This window comes from Ostrinia nubilalis, chromosome 3, assembly GCF_963855985.1.
Source record: "Ostrinia nubilalis chromosome 3, ilOstNubi1.1, whole genome shotgun sequence".
NCBI lineage: Eukaryota > Metazoa > Arthropoda > Insecta > Lepidoptera > Crambidae > Ostrinia > Ostrinia nubilalis.
This window is the reverse complement of record NC_087090.1, coordinates 1,023,657-1,042,503: the sequence shown is the minus strand read 5'-3', so window position 1 is coordinate 1,042,503 and position 18,847 is coordinate 1,023,657. Positions and strand designations below refer to the sequence as shown.

The 18,847-nt window shown below is 44.6% G+C and overlaps 2 protein-coding genes across 2 annotated transcripts in view; both read right to left on the bottom strand.

The window, feature by feature from the left end:
- LOC135087457 (dTTP/UTP pyrophosphatase-like) overlaps window positions 1–18,847 on the bottom strand; it is a 139,995-nt gene that overhangs the window by 10,182 nt on the left and 110,966 nt on the right. The gene's annotated exons all lie outside the window — the stretch shown is intronic.
- LOC135088008 (uncharacterized) lies at window positions 512–18,594 on the bottom strand. The gene is made up of 17 exons (XM_063982887.1): window positions 18,323–18,594; window positions 17,912–18,055; window positions 17,685–17,819; window positions 17,415–17,544; window positions 17,133–17,259; window positions 15,406–15,531; window positions 10,676–10,807; window positions 9,677–9,811; window positions 8,609–8,673; window positions 7,683–7,841; window positions 6,450–6,592; window positions 5,533–5,704; window positions 4,480–4,717; window positions 3,936–4,038; window positions 2,899–3,038; window positions 2,017–2,194; window positions 512–637 (listed from the first exon to the last, which is right to left on the bottom strand). Exons 1-17 carry the CDS (start codon window positions 18,491–18,493, stop codon window positions 512–514), a joined length of 2,424 nt encoding a protein of 807 aa, XP_063838957.1. The 5' UTR covers window positions 18,494–18,594.

Genomic DNA, 18,847 nt, shown 5'->3' with positions numbered 1-18,847 from the left:
GATTGTGACCTCTATGGTCTGTTCTCGTTATAAAGGGTATTTTTACAAGACCTAAATTACATTAAAGATCCAAATAGAACCAAACGAATCACGCTCACGCCACGTGCCGCTTACACATGAGATAGTACAGGCGACAGCATATTAGGCTACACATTTTTTGTTGCATATTAGCAACTATGCAACTATATACAAAGGTGCTTGATGTACCGCCGCCCGCGCGTCAAGCAGTCATTTGAGCATGCTCAGGCGAATGAGCGATTGACGCCTGATCGGTCTATCCTAGGCCTGGAGTTCACTTTGATCACCTGGGTGATAAAGTGGACTCCAGGCGACACTGGAGTCCTTTGATCACCATGGATAAGATCACCTAGGTGATCGAAATGTACTTCTTATCCATGGATGATCAAAGGACACCAATGACGACCGCCTGATCAGGCTCAGACGTCTCCACTGGAGCAGCTCGGCCAAAGGAGCCGGTCATCGCCTGAGTATGCTCAAGTAATACAGGGCGTCACTCGACGTTGACGCGGATGAGGCGCAGCTTGTTGTCCTCGAGCAGCGCCACGCCGGCGTCGTTGCTGCCGCCGCAGTAGCGGTTGGACGAGAACACCGACACCAACCGGCCTCGCAGCTGGCACTGGACACAGTGAGCTGGTTACAAACTAACTTGCCGTCCGTGAAACATGGAAGCAGCTGAGGGATATGGAGTATTCTAGTAGTTTTCTAAGGTGTCTGTTGTCGGTGGACGATTTCGACACATTTCGAGACTGTACAGTCGCACTTAGGTATAAGCACTTAGTCTGGCCTAATATACACTACATCAACGAGTAAACTGTGTGAGTGGACATTGATTGACTGAAATGATGAAGACGATACCTGATATTACAACGAACCACGGAAAAGGTTATAAGTAAACTATGATAATATTTTCCGTTGGTCGCGAACTGCAACTGCCTAGACGATCCGGTTTCCACCAAAGCGCAGAGAAGATGTGTTCGAAAACCAATCAGATTTCGTTATTTTGACATCACTTCCGCTCAGTTTCAGTTCGGAAATCTGATTAGTTATTCAAACGCAGAACTGACGGCCGATGGGGCAGCAAGGTTCTGGAATGGAGGCCGCGTACCAGAAAACGCAGCGTGGGACGTCCACCCACAAGGTAGACCAATGACATCATAAAAGTAGCAGGGAAGCGCTGGACGCAGGCCGCTACCAATCGATCAACATGGAAAGCATTAGGGGAGGCCTATGTTCAGCAGTGGACGTCCTATGGCTGAAATGATGATGATTCAAACACATTCTCCTCTTTGGTGGAGATCGGGCCTGCAGGGTTACTCCGAAACGCTGTTTACGTAGTTTCGGGTCTATCTTACCCCGTCTCACTTTGGGCGAGAGGGATCAATCATTCCACTTGATACCACCGGTGGTGTCGTTTTGGTGGTACCAATGGACTAGAGATTCCATATGACACCACCGGCTATTAGTGATGTTACATACAAAAAAAGTTAGGTACTGTCAAAAGACCAAAGTTCTTACCTTAGATTACTTAAAATAATGAATTGGGAGCTGTTTGTCAAAAACGCGTTTCTACATGATGTGTAGATGGTGATGGCACTAGGGTGGTGTCATATGGACTAGAGATACCATATAACACCACCGGTGGTGTCGTTTTGGTGGTGTCAAGTGGAAGGAATGAGGGGGATGGCAACATTGGAAACTTCTAAAGCCTGGCCCGTGAGCACGTAGAATTTTGTCCAATGACCCCTAGCTACCCATCTTTATCGCTCGCGCGTAATTATATTGCTGTCGCGACTGCGACTGGCACCGACAGTGAGTGTGCGAGCGCGATAGTAACATAATTACGCGGGAGCGATAAGGATGGGTAGCTTGGGATCATTGGACAAAATTCTACGTGCTCACGGACCAGACTATAACCGTCTGCTCGTTTGCCTCCTGTCACATAAAAAAAAAACTTCGGTTGTTTTTCGGAGTAGCCCCGGAGACCAGAGTACGCACCATGAACCCGGACTGGTGCAGCTCGTGCGCGCGCAGCACGTGCGACAGCTGGTTGGCCAGCAGGAAGCGGTCCAGCGCGCTCTGGTCGAACACGTGGCCGGTGCCGCGCTTGGCGTTCGCCGCGAAGCCCTCGTTGGCGGCCAGCTCAAGCGCTAGCGTCGCCGTCATCTTGTTCGGCCTGCTTAGCACAGGTGACATTGTACAGCAGGGTCCGACACCCAAAGTAAGTAGTCAAAAAGTTCGCAATACTTCTTTGTTTGGACTGGGATAGGGTAGTGTTATCAACTTTTTGGTCACTTTTGTGGTGGGGCAAACTATTTGACGCTGACTGTATCTGTACCACCTTCGGCGCCTCCGTGCTCCAAGCATCAGAGTTGGGACAAACTCATTTTATAACTCTTTGTGTATTTGTTATTGCTAGTTTGGTTATTTGGACATAGAAATAAATCTACCCGACTCTGAAAAAGAAGCCATGCCAGCCTAGGTGCGGGCTGTACGGGCGGGACGTAGCGTGGACAGGCCTCCTACTAGGTGGACCGACGATCTGGTAAAGGTCGCGGGAAGAGCCTGGATGCGGGCAGCGCAGGACCGTTCATTGTGGAAAACCTTGGGGGAGGCCTTTGTCCAGCAGTGGACGTCATTTGGCTGAAAAGAAGAAGAGGTGCGTATGGCAGATACTGGTGACTGGTCACCAGGTTTGAGCAGCGTGATTGACTCTTAGCCGCGCGATTTTGGACCATTCACAATCGAAAAGTACCTGCTTAAGTAGGTTCAATGCAAGTGAAGGTACATGCTTGACTTCGGCGGATTTAGTAGGAAGGTCAATTCGTATACCGACACTACAGGCCATATCTGGCCATAAATAAAACGAGTGTAGTTTACTTGACGGGATCGTTCCACAGCAGTTCCCACGCGATGGAACTCTGCTCCGCGGGCCGCGTGAGCGGCACCGGCACCTTGTCGATGGCGGAGATCAGCGGACACACCCACGGCGGCGGGATGCCACCGTGGCAGCAGAACACCTGTACACACGTACGGGGTTCTGAGATGACGAAGACGTAAAAATATCCGCAAAGCGCAAAATGCCCTTTTTAATGACGCGGATAAGCTGAAGTGGCAGTGGGCAGGGCACATAGTACGCAGAACTGACGGTCGATGGGGCAGCAAGGTTCTGAGGTGGAATTGTGTAAAGCAATCGTAATCATTTGACAGTTCATAACGTACGATTATTCTGTCAAATGATTACGATTGCTTTACACAATTCCTCCTCTGGAATGGAGGCCGCGTACCGGAAAACGCAGCGCGTGACGTCCACCCACAAGGTGGACCGACGACCTGATATTTAAAGGTAGCAGTAAGGCGCTGGATACAGGCCGCTACCAACCGTGCGATGTGGAAGTCATTGGGGGAGGCCTATGTTCAGCAGTGGACGTCCTATGGCTGAAATGATGATGATGAATGACGCGGATTAAGCCTTCTGCACTGGATTCCCTCTAACGGAGCGGAGATTGATTATTCAACACACTTCTCTGCTCCGCTCCGTTTTTGTGGAAACCGGCCCTTAGACAACATCCCGGAGGATATTTACGTCATAAATAAAATTAGTCATTCCCAGTTATCCCCTACAGTTTAGCAGTTTTATAATAAGTATCGTTTTTCACTAGCAGGAGAGATGGGATAGGAATAAATAAATTCCTAGCTGTCCCAAGTGAGAGCGACACTGGAGAGGGGTGACTGGAAATATCCCGGTTCCTCTTAAACAATTATCGGCAAATTAATTTCTTTGCGGTTAAACTTTCCCCCGGGACAAACTTGGCCTTGGTCAAGCTGTAGATCCTGGCTACACTAGTTGCAGCGGTGGGAATAATCCCGAATCAACGACAAAACTGAACCAGACATTTTGTGATTAAAATACCCACCTTATCATCAACGACCGCGGCCAGCGGCAGCACGTCGAACACGTGGTTGATGGCGTTCCAGATCTTGGGCCCTTCGGTCTCGCCGTACTTGCTGATGCACTCGCTGGCAATAACCGAGACCCGTGTGTTTGTGATCAAAGTTCAAAATATTAAGACCTAATAGAGCACATATAGCTAGGATAAAAAGAACATTCTAGTCTTTTCAGAGCATATAATGTCATCAAAGATAGGTATTTATAACTTATCAGCATTTATCTTTCTTGTTGAGTTGTCCAGCAAGAATCTTTTTCTAGCGATAAAGCCGCCTAAATCTTTTATTAACCAAACCGTTTGTGTGTGATGTGGATTAAAGAGTCTAACTACGAGTGACATCTAAATAGGTACTTCGATGTTTAGAAAGGTAACGATGCTTGCTTATGTACCTAAAGCAGAAAATCGAACGCACAGCGTTGAATAGAGCTCTGTGAGACCTCATAGTAATGTTTGTGAATACGGGTTAGTCTGTTGTGGCTCAAAACTAAATCGTATCGCAGAGTTGACATACTTGTAAAAGGTGAACATCTTCTGTATATCGCGCGTCTCGTGGTTGCCGCGCACCAGCAGCACGGCGGCGGGCCGCTGCAGCTTGGCGGCCAGCAGGTAGGCCACGAGCTCGGCGCCGTGCGCGCCGCGGTCCACGTAGTCGCCGAGGAACAGCACGCGCGCCGGCGCCAGCGCCGTGCCCGCCGGCCACAGCGCCGCTTCTAGCGCCAGCAGCGCGCCCAGGTTGCCGTGCAGGTCGCCTGCCGCCCGCCACCAGGCGCGTATAATGGCATATCCACACATACCGGGCGGCACGTAACGTGCATCTTTTTTCATTTTGAAAGCCGGCGGCATGTGTGGACACGCCTTAATACAGCGGAGGCCGTGCCTACCCCAGAATGGTCTGGTGCCTCAGGAGTTTGGGCTACCGATTCGAGAAAATTGCCCTAATACGCCAATGGGTGTGTGGCGACATCTACGATACTCAACTACAAGACTAGTGTACCAACAGATGGCGCTGTTATAACTTCACTATGGCATACACCACCGCGCGTACAATCCTGCATCGCGGTGTCGGGAGTTTTCTGCCCTGCCCAGAATAGGAAAAATCAAGATGGTGTAAATTGGGCTGGTCCCCGAGCACAACACCCGCTCGGAAGGAAGCACTAACACTACCTTCCTTATTGTGATTGAGCATATCCCACAGTAGGCGTAACTATACCATCCGAGGCCCGTGGCAAATTCTCAGTAAGAACAGTCACGTTGTAATTTCTGAGCTCGGCCACTTGAGCCGGGGGCCGGGGCCCTCTCGGGTCGGCCACCCTATAGTTACGCCACAGCCAGTACTCGTAGTAAGTAGGAGGTACGCAGTATTCTAAGTCGACGACTTAGGACGGGCCTCACGTGAAACAGAGAGCTAAGTACAAACACAAGGAGGGTTTATCAAGGCTGAAGTATCTTTACTCTTAACTCCTAGGGCAGAAGCTGGGTATTGGTTTGGTACAAATTGGTACGGCCATGGCTTGCATTTCAGTCCTAATGAAAGGCTTCCTAACTGGCAGTAGGAGGCACTAACCGACGGCGTAGACCGGCGAGGCGAGGCGCAGCAGGCGCGGCTCGGCGGCGCACAGCGGGCGCACAGCCTCCGCCAGCCGCAGCAGCAGCGCGCCCAGCGCCGCCTCCTCGCCCGCGCCCGCCCACGCCCACGCCGCCTTCGTGGGCGGCGAGCCTCCGCCCGACCCGCGCCGCTGGACAATATAGCCTCAGTATAATAAGGCGAGAGTGAATAGGCACTTACAGGGCAGATGTACCATCCTAGACTACATCTCACTTGACATCAGGTGCGATTGTGATCAAATACCTGCCTTGTCTTGCATAAAAAAGGGAGTCTGCCAGGGAGGCGACTTGGCCCACTTTTAGCTTGGTCCACGGGCCAAGTCGCCGGATTGAATTTGTTAAATATTTTTTCTTCCAGCAACTGGGCCTACTTACTCTAATTCTGGAATATAATAGATTTTTCTTAATTTGGTGTTTAATTTAGTGGATCCAGTAGGTACCCGGAAGAAAAATAAAAGCGTCCACCGATGATACGTAGGTAATCCGATGATTCTGTCACAGTCACTAGTTAACATTTCGTTCTAGTGTTACCCCATAGTTCGTTCGTTCGTTTCAGCCAAAGCCACAAAGGCCTCCCCCAAGGATTTCCACTAAGACCGGTCTTGTGCCGCTCGCATCCAGGCACCTCGCGCGATCTTCACCAGATCGTCGGTCCACCTAGTGGGAGGCCTGCCCACGCCACGTCTTCCGGTTCGTTCCGTTCGTCGTTCCGTTCGTTCTACCCCATAGTACGTGAAGAATTTACAAGGCCAAGCAGGGTTTCCAACAAGACCTCTAATAGTGCTCCACATTTCAGTCTCAATTTTCATGCATACCAATATTTATGCATCCTAAGAAAATACCAATGAAAATAAAAGAACTGGCAGGAGGACATACGTGCGAGTTCTTCTCGATGGCGGAGGCGAAGTAGTGCACGGCGGCCAAAGCCTCCGCCGGCGCCGAGGCGGGGCCCAGCACGTCCAGCGACGGCGCCCCGGCGCCGGCCAGCAGCCGCGCCGTCGACGCGCTCACCGCCTCCTCTGGGGGACGGCTGCCACGTTATGGCGCAAGTACACTATGAGGATTTTTTTAACTACAACGCGGAAGCTCTTGGCCTGAATCTCACGTGATGGTAAGTGACGATCAGGCCGAAGGTGGAAGCGAGCTTCACCCGGAAACCTCAACTACGGAGGAACTGCCTATCTTACCTCTAACTGCCGGAACACAACGATTAACCATCGTTGGGTACATACAGGTACATTGTTGTTATGGCGACAGACTTAGGTAAGATGGTGGTAGCTAGCCAGGCGGACTTAGAACAAGCCCTACCACTAACCAAACCGAACAGGAAAATCTACCCCTACTGGGAATCGAACCCGGGACCTCTGCGTCTGAAGCAGGTGGTCTTACAACTAGACTACAGAGGAGGTTGAAATTGGCCAAGACCTAATAGTGTGAACACCATCTCGGTTCCTTTCTCTTTCCCTCACCCGTGCATCGCCCATACTTCGGTGTGCGGGATATCGCTTCGACTTGGGACAATTTTCCGCATGTTTAACCCTCCAGCCTCGGTGTGCTATGTACGGCACATCATGGTAAACACTGTGGCTCCTTATGTATTTGTAATAGGTGCGATTTTGCAACAAAAATGATGATGTGCTGTGACTGTGACTGCACCAAAATTTTTTTTTCGAGGTTGTGTGTTGTGTTCACTACAATATTCCAGCGGTAGCGGAGTTCAAACCTGCGTTCCTCGTGTCACATACAAGTCAGTTAGTCCGACACCTTCACCTTTCGGCTATTGTCGCTTAGACAATGTGCAAATCTATGCACTAATGTTTTGGACGAAACGCTAGATCGCACACCGAAGTACGTGCGTGCTCAGATGCCCTCAATGTGCGAGGGGGTTTGCCGCGAAGGTCGGCTACGTAAGCCAAGACAGCTGGGAGTCGGAGTGGTCGCCATGGCCAAAATTGGTCGGATGGATCATCATTATCATGTGCAACGCAAGGAAGAAGCGAAGAAGGAAGGAGAAAGTAATTGAGATGGTGTGATCACACTAATATGTTTCGACCTCCCGCATTGCTATCTAAGATGGCTATGAAAGTAAAAGAAGATGGGAAGACTCGCCATCAAACTGGTTGAGCTCGATGAGCTCGTTGGGCGGGCGCTTGCGCAGGCGCACGGTGTAGGCGGCCACGGCGTAGTCGGCGCGCGCGCGTCGGCTCGCGCTCGGCGCCCGCGCCGCGCCCGACATGTGCGAACCTTCCGCTAGCGCGCACGCCGTGCCTTCAGGAGTTACTTTTTATTTTATTTTATTAAGGAAAACAAACAGTCGTATAATAATAATTACAATTCAAACCTTATGTAAACAGTTAAGTAAGTTTACAACCAACACCGTTATCCACAAGAGGACTGTGGGTCTAGAAGGAGGTCAGGCAGCCGGCAGGAGTTACACCTCAGATCATATGATATCTGAGAGTTACACCCATTTGATCTAAAGCTTCGGACAAACCTACCCGTGCAGCTCGCGTCGACTAAAGCGATGGTGGTCACAGCGCGTGCATAGATCGCCGCGACCGACGACAGGTCGCGTTGATATGAATGAACTCACCCGCTACAAATTCCATAGAGTTATTAACCCTATGACAAATTCATACGCATCTGATCGCCATCGCAATCGCGCACGCAGGTTGCACGCGTTGGTTTGGCCGAACCTTTACTCGTTTTAAGCAAATTACTTTTGATTATATTTTACTTAATAAGTTATCTACACTAATATTATAAAGAGGAAAACTTTGTTTGTTTGGTTGTAATGAATAGGCTCAAAAACTACTAGACCGTTTTTAAAAATTCTTTCACCATTCCAAAGCTACATTATCCACGAGTAACATAGGCTACATTTTATTTTAGAAAAAAATATGGTTCCGTAAAATATGTAGATAATGTAGTCCACGCGCGCGAAGCCGCAGGCGGAAAGCTAGTACTTAATAAATAAGTAGATACATAAGAAGAGTACATAAATAAACTGTCAAGCAGCGTATTGTTTGACTTACTTTGCGGAGGCGGTATTTTTGAAGTGGATTGAGCATTTCGCATGCTGAGTTCACGATCTCTTTCCCTGCAATGATTTTTAATTATCGTGATAAAGGCTTTCGGAGCCCTATTGCATCTTCCAATCTCAACGGAAAGGAATGTTTTTGAATCATTGAGCAATAAGCATAGAACTGTTAGCATACTCTACACCCATAAGAAGCACTATAAAGTATAAAGCATCAAATTACTGTTAGCTGTCATCTAAGGTTTGAACAATAATATGTAACCTACCATAAAAAAAATCCACAAAGTTGCCAAATGCGGTTGTTGCACTAAATACCTAACATTTTATCTATTCCACGTGGTCTCATTGTAAAGGTTCGGCCAAACTAACGCGTGTAGCCGGCGTGCCCAATGGCCATATCAGACTTTAAACGCATTGATCGCAATCGCCGTCGCGCACGCTGGCTGATCGCATTGGTTTAGCCGAACCTTTAAAAGAAACCAGTGGATCATCCAAAGCCCAACCAGAGTAAATACAGATGAGTAGGTCATCTTCATAGAAACGCACGGGCGCGGTTTGTATGTGAGCGCGCCAACACGTATGCGGCGCGCACGCACACACTGACAAAATTTTGCGTGGATTAGCGGTTAGTCGTGGTTGCTCCCCTCGATCGGGCCCACTAGTTCGCCCGCCGTAGGCTGGACTTTGGTCCAACACCGCGGAGGGCAACCCTCTAGTTGGGTTCGCCACTGATCGGGCGCCTTAAGCGCTCGATACGGCCCGATCGCGAACGTCGGATCGCCAAACGGCTAGAGTACCTTCTGTACTCGCCACTCTGCCCGGTGAAGCTGGAAAAGCTCTTCAAGCTACCAGCGCGCGTCCCTTCAAAAAAAAAAAAGTGGTCGCGCCGAATTTGGTCAGTGTGTGCGTGCGCTCACATACAAACCGCGCTCGGTGCGTTTCTATGAAGATGACCTACTCATTTGTATTTACTCTGAGAACATTTTATCTATTCCACATGGTTTCATTGTAAAAGGATTTCATGCGTTATAAAAACCAGTGGATCATCCAAAGCTCAACGTACTGCAGGTCGACGAGGTAGCCCGCGATGCTCTTGGGCGCGCGAAGCAGCGAGCTGGTTCCGCGCAGGCGCAGCTCGCCCACGCCGCGCAGGAACTCCGCCAGCGGCAGCTGCGAGTTCGGCTGGATGCCCAGCTGCCTGCGGAGACTTGCGGCTTTATCGAGTTGGCTATGTACCTAGGTTATTTTGAACATGGGCATGGAACGTACACAGACGAATGGGTTATTCCCAGTCACCCCCACTTGAGCCCCCACCGGCAACTAGAAATTCGTAAAAAATTATGTCCCAGTTGCCCCCAGCCTCCTTTAAAGGGGCAACTGGGAGTATAATTTTTAAATTTTTAAACGTCTCATGCCCGTTTTCACCATCAATTCCTAATTTTTAAGTGACCCCTTTGGTAACAAATAACAGGAATTTTGTTAACATAGGAGTCACTTAAAAATTAGAGATTGATGGTGAAAACGGGCATCAGTCTCCCCCACTTGAGACGCGCCGTAAAGTATAATAGAACGAACATGGTTTGGACAGGGTCTCACTGTGACCTGTGATTTCTATCATCTTGAATTCTGCATAAGTAAATATTAGAAAAATAATTGTATTGCGCACCTCCGATAGGAGCGAAAGTTAGTTATACCTTACAGGACTTAAAAAAATATATTTCCGTGTTCAAGACCATCATCACAGCGGTAATGAACCTCCCGGGTGCTCTCCCGGTTGGATCAAAAACCCTCGTGGTAAGGTAATTAAGATAGCGGATGACTTGGTTCGAATCCGTGTTCCTCGGATCTGGATTCGGCCAGTCCAACACCGACACTGTTGGGGCTATTGTAGCCTGTATAACCAATGTCCAGTAGATATCCCTTCGATAGCGACGGGCGCCCGCAGTGAGTGTGCGAGCGCGACAGCAACATAATTACGCGCGAGCGATAAAGATAGGTAGCTTGGGGTCATTGGACAAAATTCTACGTGCTCACGGACCAGGCTTTAGTCCTGGAGCAGTACCTCAGGCAGACGTCGGCGTCGCGGGCCACGCTGAGCGCGTCGACGGGCAGCTGGCGGGCGGCGCGGGCGGCGGCCACCAGCTCCTTGAACTCCACGTACTCCAGCTTCAGGTCGCGGTTGCTGTCGAAGTACCTGTGGTATGAGGTCCTTCGTGATGATAGTCACGTTGACTGCCTTTTGATTATGAGCTTGTGATGGTTGCTTAAGTTGCAGGTAGGATAATCAAAGGCAGCTAAGTTACTTCTCGTATTCTATGTTCTTAAGGTCGTGGTTGCTGTCGAAGACCTGTGGTATGTGTGGTCCTTCGTGATAGTAGGTAACTTCGAGCGCTGTAAATATTTTGCCTTTTGATTAGTACGATAAATTAGATCAGTGCAATATTAGTCATGCTTTCTAAAGCCCATGGAACTAATAGCACAGAATAAGTAATAGTACAGGTACAGAAGGATTACTCCGCAAGACGATTTAAATAAATGCGAGTCTTGCTACGACGCGATACAGTGGAATTCAGCTCGCACAGCACTACGTACCTACAATTTTATTCACCTACAAGTTTTGTCTCTTTCTATCGCGTGCCTCTGAACTCTTCTTACGCTGTTAGGCAGGGCCGGATCGTGAATTTGTGGGGCCCTGGGCTGAAACTACTTGGGGGCCTATCTTAGTACTCAACTAATAGCCATGCCAAAAAACTGTTTCTATAATGATATATTATTCTTATACATACAGTGTGAGTCACGATAAAGTGCACATATGAAAATATACAACGTGTCCCAAAATTCAAGGATAAGCCGGCGCCGCAGGGTGGACATAGTCATGACTACTTTAGGAAAAATAAGAAAAAAAATCTATCGCGATTATTTTTTAAGTTACATAATAAATTATGAAATTCGTCGAAAATTGACACCCCTTATGATATTTTACATTACCACGACCACAATTTTTCAAATACTTCTGTTTTTTTGTTTGTATCGGCAACTTAAGTAGTGCTGCTGTCCACCCCAATTCTTAAAACCCTCAGAATCCTTGCAGTTTTTACACAAAAGTTAATCAAAATATGATATTTCCTTAAAATTTTGAACGATTTTTACTTTCACTCCACTTTGACTCGTCGTTTTGTAAAAAATCAGTATGATCACTACTGCGGCAAGTTTATTATAAAGTTGACGCAACTATCCAAGATTCCAAAATGGTATAATACTCTAAGAAAACTAGTCGCAAAAAAGATATGCGTACCATTTTTACAAGCACTTCGCTTGTTAGTTAGTATGGGATAAATCTTGCAATTAAATTTAAAACCAGTTCTCCTCAACCAATTGAGCTGAAATTTGGTATACTTATGTAAGTACGATGACATTGCAATATTATGGTATCATTGAGCTGGATGGAGTCTTGAGGTGGCCATAGGAACTTCTAAACGAAACGGCGGAATCGCATCTAGTTTGGGTTCGTTGGATATCTTTTCGAGCACTTTAGTGCTAGATGATGTCCAGGGTCCTGATGATGAAGTCAAAAGGTGGCCAGGAGCTGGCCAAAGGAACTCCTAATCGAAATGGCGGATGATTATCGAGTTTGGGTTCGTTGGATTTGACTTCCCGAGCACTTGGACCATGAGATTGAGAAACGACTAAAAAGTGTAAAATAAAGTTATAATAAAAAAAACTTTTTTAAAAACAAGCATTAATGCGAAATTTTACGAAAGAATTTAACGATAAAAATAATTGTATGCAAGGTTCAAATAATTTCGAAAGCGCAAACAGAAAAAAAGAGGAATAAATTCCATGCGCGATTACAACTTTATTTTAAACTTTTTAGTTGTTTCTCAATCTCATGGCCCAAGTGCCCGAGAAGACAAATCCAACGAACCCAAACTCGATAAGCTTCCACTATTTCGTTAAGAAGTTCCTATGGCCAGCTCCTGGCCACCTCTTGACTTCATCATCAGGATCTTGGACATCATCTAGCACCAAAGTGCTTGAAAAAAGAGATCTTAACGAATCTAAATTAGATGCAATTCCGCCGTTTCATTTAGAAGTTCCTATGGCCACCTCCAGACTCCATCCAGCTCAATGATACCATAATATTGCATTGTCATCGTACTTACATAAGTATACCAAATTTCAGCTCAATTTGTTGAGGAGAACTGGTTTTAAATTTAGTTGCAAGATTTATCCCATACTACTAACAAGCGAAGTGCTTGTAAAAATGGTACGCATATCTTTTTTGCGACTAGTTTTCTTAGAGTATTATACCATTTTTGAATCTTGGATAGTTGCGTCAACTTTATAATAAAGTTGCCGCAGTAGTGTTCATACTGTTTTTTTACAAAACGACGAGTCAAAGTGGAATGAAAGTAAAAATCGTTCAAAATTTTAAGGAAATATCATATTTTGATTAACTTTTGTGTAAAAACTGCAAGGATTCTGGGGGTTTTAAGAATTGGAGTGGACAGCAGCACTACTTAAGTTGCCAATACAAACAAAAAAACAGAAGTATTTGAAAAATTGTAGTCGTGGTAATGTAAAATATCATAAGGGGTGTCAATTTTCGACGAATTTCATAATTTATTGTGTAACTTAAAAAATAATTGAGATAGATTTTTTTTATTATTTTTCCTAAAGTAGTCATGACTATGTCCATCCTGCGGCGCCGGCTTATCCTTGAATTTTGGGACACGTTGTATAGACCTATTTTTATCGACAAAAAAGAGGTCAAAAAATTTTTGAGATTTTTTTTCTGCCAATTACTTACGTTAGGTAACGTAAGGGCCCCGGGGTTGCAAGGGGCCCCCAGATCCCGCTAAAAAGTAGGCAATAATTTGAAAAAAAAAAATAGTTGTCTGTAAAGTCGGTTTACGGACGACACAACGTCATAAGAAAATATTGATTAAAAATTGCATACTACATTTTTGAGTTTTTTTTTAAATTTTTATTCTGCCATAACTTCTTGTAAAGAAAACGTAATAACTTTTAAACTAAGAGGTGTATCCTGATAAAATAAAAACAGTAACAATGCTAAATAACAGGCGATACTAAAAAAATACATAAAATGCCCAGAAAATGCCAACAAATAATAAAAAATTACACTTTTTGAAAAAAAACTGTTTCTAATTCGTGTTTTTTTTGGTTATTTGATAAATTTCTCCAAAAAATGCCCCCATAACAGGTGGTTTTTATTACTTTGTATTATTCGCTATCGTATTAATTTTGTAAAACCAAAAATCGGAAGTCTCTATCCCTATCACAACATTTGCTATGATCGTTTGAACAAAGGCCTGCCACCACATTATTCTCCGCTACAGGTAGAGACAATTTTAATTTTAACTAAAATGCTTATTTTACATCGAAATCTTTCGTTTTATTTGAAATTTAACTTGTTTTTATCAAAATTACAAATCTAGAGCCACTTTCAGTTTCGTTGATAACGAAGCGTTGAGTGGCGCGCCCGGAGAGGCTTAGTTCAAACGATCATTGCAAACATTGTGAAAGGTAATACGATAATGAATAACACAAAGTAATAAAAACAATCTGTTATGGGGGCATTATTTGGAGAAATTTATCAAATAACCAAAAAAACACGAATTAAAATGCAGATTTTTCTCAAAATGTATCATTTTTTTATTATTTGTTGTCATTTTCTGAGTTATGTACTTTTTTAGTATCGCCTGTTATTTAGCATTATTACTGTTTTTATTTTATCAGGATATACCTCTTAGTTTAAAAGTTATTACGTTTTCTTTACAAGAAGTAATAGGAAGAAAAATTTTTTTTAAAAAATCTGTTTAGTATGCAATTTTTAATCAATATTTTCTTATGACGTTATCACGTAAAAATATCGTCCGTAAACCGACTTTACAGACCACTTTTTTTTTCAAATTATTGCCTACTTTTTAGCGGGATCTGGGGGCCCCTTGTAACCCCGGGGCCCTGGGCTTCAGCCCAATCAGCCCATAGGTAGATCCGGCCCTGCTGTTAGGGTTGCTGCCTAGTGAAAAAATAATTAATCTACTTATTTATAATGAGGTACGTATGTAGGTAAGTACGCATTCATTATGGAAAACCTTGGGAGAGGCCTTTGTCCAGCAGTGGACGTCATTTGGCTGAAACGAACGAACGCATTCTGAGCAGTAGTCATGGTAGGTTAGGTTCCTATACTATCCTAAGAATTATTGATTACCTACATGACCAACATACCTTTCAGCATCTTTGGGAAGCGAAAAAAAAGATAAATCCGGTAGATTTCTTTTCGATTTTAAACACCCGAATGCCGCACAATAATATTTCTTTCTCTTTATGTCAATTTTTAAATAATACTTCGATCATAGAATTAGGTACTACAACGCACGCCAGCGTCCTGACGGGCGCGCGCGTGACACTCGACTGATATAATACCCGCCGGCGGGGCGCTTCGCTGTAGGTAATTATCGGACGTACCGCGCGGAGTGAGCCAGGCCTGCTAATAGGCATTTATCAATTCAGGATGATTTCCTTCTCTCATTCCCAACGCTGCAACTCCTATGTAGGCAGGAGAATCTACATTTTGACCGCCAAATAAACCCAACCAGTACCTAAAGGCCAAGTTTGTCTCGAGGGAAAGTCGATCAACAACCATATTAATCAGAAAAACATAAGAATTAAGAGGAGTTCGAAGTTAAGAGGTAAGTATACCAAAATGATCAAGGATAGATAGATATTGATGAAATCAGCTGTGGGCTTAACACGGTAAGCACTTGCCTGAAGATGTACCGGCAGCGGATCTCGGCGGGGACGCCGCTGTGTTGCGTGGCGGGTTCCAGCGCCGCCATCCACAGCACCAGCTCCACGAACGACAGGCCCCCGCGCCCGGTCACGTCTGCCGCCCTACGTAACCAACACTTGGCCAAATTTGCTTCAGCTTGCAAAATTTGCAAGATTTAACCTGCTACACAGATTTTATAGAATTCAGATGGCAGAACTAGCGGCCGATGGGGCAGCAAAGTTCTGGAGTGGAGGCCGCGTACCGGAAAATGCAGCGTGGGACGTCCACCCACAAGGTGGACCGACGACCGCTACCAACCGGGTAACATGGAAAGCATTGGGGGAGGCCTATGTTCAGCAGTGGACGTCCTATGGCTGAGATGATGAGATGGCATCAATACCGGTGGGTCCAGACAAGTGGCACATTTTGATCGAATCGAAAATCGAATCCTTTCACGGAGCGATGTAACTCCATACAAAAAACAGCCTTTTAACACCTTCGCTGCGGCAGTAACTTTCTAATACTTTCCATTCCTTCGGTACAAGGTCAGTAAACCTGGTATTAAAACTTACATTGTGGCGGCACAAGGCTTAAAGACCTTGTAATATTTAAGATATATTAATTTTATTTTTGGCTTCATGTTAATAGATATTGTGTTTTTTTTTCTTTGAATATTAATAATAATGCATTTATTGACATACACCTGAAGGCGTTCGTGAATAACTTATTTAGTATAAAAATTATAGCTATATTCAAAATACAAGGCTTATGCACCCTGTGCCGCACTGAAGTAGGGAAGTCTGGTGGGTATTCTAGGGATGTGAAATACAAATATCGATAGTTTAAATTAAGTTTTAATAAAAATTTAAAAAAGTAACAAACAAAGATGTTTTAATAATTTAGTCTAAATATTTTACAAATAAGACATACGTGCATAAATACTTAAATAAGCTATATTTAAAGAAAACATATTATTTAATAACATTTAGTTACAACTTCAAATGTTTGTCACGAAAAACATTATTTAAATTAGCAATAAATCGTGTACCAAATTAAATTATAATCAATTTGAAGTTTTGATTTTGTTTGTTTCTCTTGACGCCATGTCGACATGTGCGTTTCTTACGAATGCGAGGCAACACTGGCTGCACGAAGCTAGCGTGGGGTGCGGTACCAGGTGCGCAGGGTACAAGGTGCTTCGACCTGGTTTCGCATTGTGAAGACATTTTATTACTTCCGTGCGGTACCAGGTCTAAAAACCTGGTATTAAGGTAGGTACATCATTGGATTCTATTTTAAGAATACATCATAGATATATATTCATCACTTTCCTACACCGTACCCAATTGAAGTTATGCCTTTCGCACGACAAGGAAGACTGTAATTTTCTTAGCCGCACGGTAAGCGAGACGTACACAAGGTCTATAGACCTGGTTTCGCACTCAACGTGTTAACCGTCTTTCGACATCCGTATTTTACAACTGATTTTAGCCAACTGCCCGATAGACGGAATAGTGAATTATTGATGTTTGTGAAAATACCTTAGTAATATGGAAGGTTTTAGCCAAAGTACTGTAAAACTTATTGCGTATACATACAGACTACAGATATTACGAGTTTTAGAAGTAAATCTGTGACCCGATCTAAAACAGTTCCTACTACCTATAGGTAAGTAAGTATTAGCCACCTAGTTATCATCTATTATCAAAAAAAAATTACTTGCCTGAAGAGACTAGGACATTGTGCTCGCTGCCATCCGAGGTCCAGCATGAACTGGGTGAAGACATACGGGCTCATGTACAGGGCAGGGTATACCATCACCAGAAACTCTTGGTACATGCGGATCTGATCTACAATACAAAATTTTATTAGACTGCTATACCGGCGGCACCAAAAAACTAAACCGATGGGTACCTACTGGTGCTACTGAGAGACGAGATGATGAAATGTCTATGAGAGAAAGGCAAGTTCAACATAGCTAATGAACAATTTATGAGCTGAAAACCTTCTTTGGTATAGTTAGCGGCCTGCAACAGCTGGCAGTTGGGGGAAGAGCCTGTAGCTGCCCCAGCGCCGTCGATGCCAGTGATCACGTTCTCCTCGCAAATCTCTATCAGCATGCCACTTTCCATCTCCTATAATGTTTCCATAAAAATAATGCTTACAAAAATGTCTTCATTCAGTTCTAATTCAAGATCATTTTCCGTTCCTAATTATTTCCACCAATAAAGATGTAACCTAGACCTAAGACTACAGAATAGGCAACACTAACAACTGTTTCTGCCTCCTTAGGTTGATCGCCCATAGCCATTTGCGCGAAAACAGCCACCTCTGGACTCCTCAGAGTTGAATGAGCCCGCTGTCGCTCCAGTTCCACTGTGTTGAACCATTGTAAACGGTTGCGTAGCCCCTGCCAAAACCGTCACCAGGAAGTGTCATAAATGAAAATCTTTTTGCAGGCACCCAGAATATTAAGATTTAAAAAAATATACGTTAAAGTACCTTTATCTTAGTGCGTTTCTTGGTGTCGGACTTAACTGCGACTTTGAAAATGGCGTGGTAGATGCACTGCTGCGGATGGTTGGGCATCCAGATCTTGTATACGCGGAGCGGCAGGCAATGAGTCGTTGCGTCCATTCCGAACAGCTACAAATTCGTTATTAAAACATAACCCTCTTTTGGCGCAGTCGGGTAATAATCAAACTAATTCAAACAATCAAAATACTGTTGTTTGTGTCACACAACTCGTGGGGCCTATAAAATGCTGCTCCCTTCAAATCTAAGATCCAGACACGAATCAAACTTATATAAAGTTAGAACATATTCTATTTTAAAGGTAGAAGATAATCTTTCAGGTAGGTAGAAGATTTGTTATACTTATCTAAAATAAATTGATATCTATGAATATTCTACCTCAAAATTTATTTTGTGGGCGGTCATCTTCCAGCAGTTCTTTTCAGCCTTGCTGCAAGGCAGCCAGAACTCGCCACTTGCCTCTTTGGTCAACAGGAACGAGCGCTCTGAAGGACAGTGCACAAGCAAGGAAACCACGTCGCAAATGTCTTTGTAGTTCTTGAACATCATTGATTTTGTTATGTAGATGTGAAGCTAGAAATTAAAGGTAATTTGAAGGTAGTTACTGTTTAAAAATCCTTTACTGGGATGTAGGTTATTATATGAATGTTGTTTACAAATAAAATTTGAAACTGTCATAATCAGTAGATACAGATGATAAACCCCAAAAAGCCCTATCTAATGAAAATAGACAAAGAGAAGAAAAAGAAATAATCCGATGATCTTCGATTTCCGATACAATCAACAACGATTATTTTAGATAGCGCCATCTATCCCAAGCTGAGCAATGTAATTTGTGTTTACCTAACAAAAAATGTTATCCATTTAAAACGACGCACATTTGTGTTTTCATCGAAAAACAGA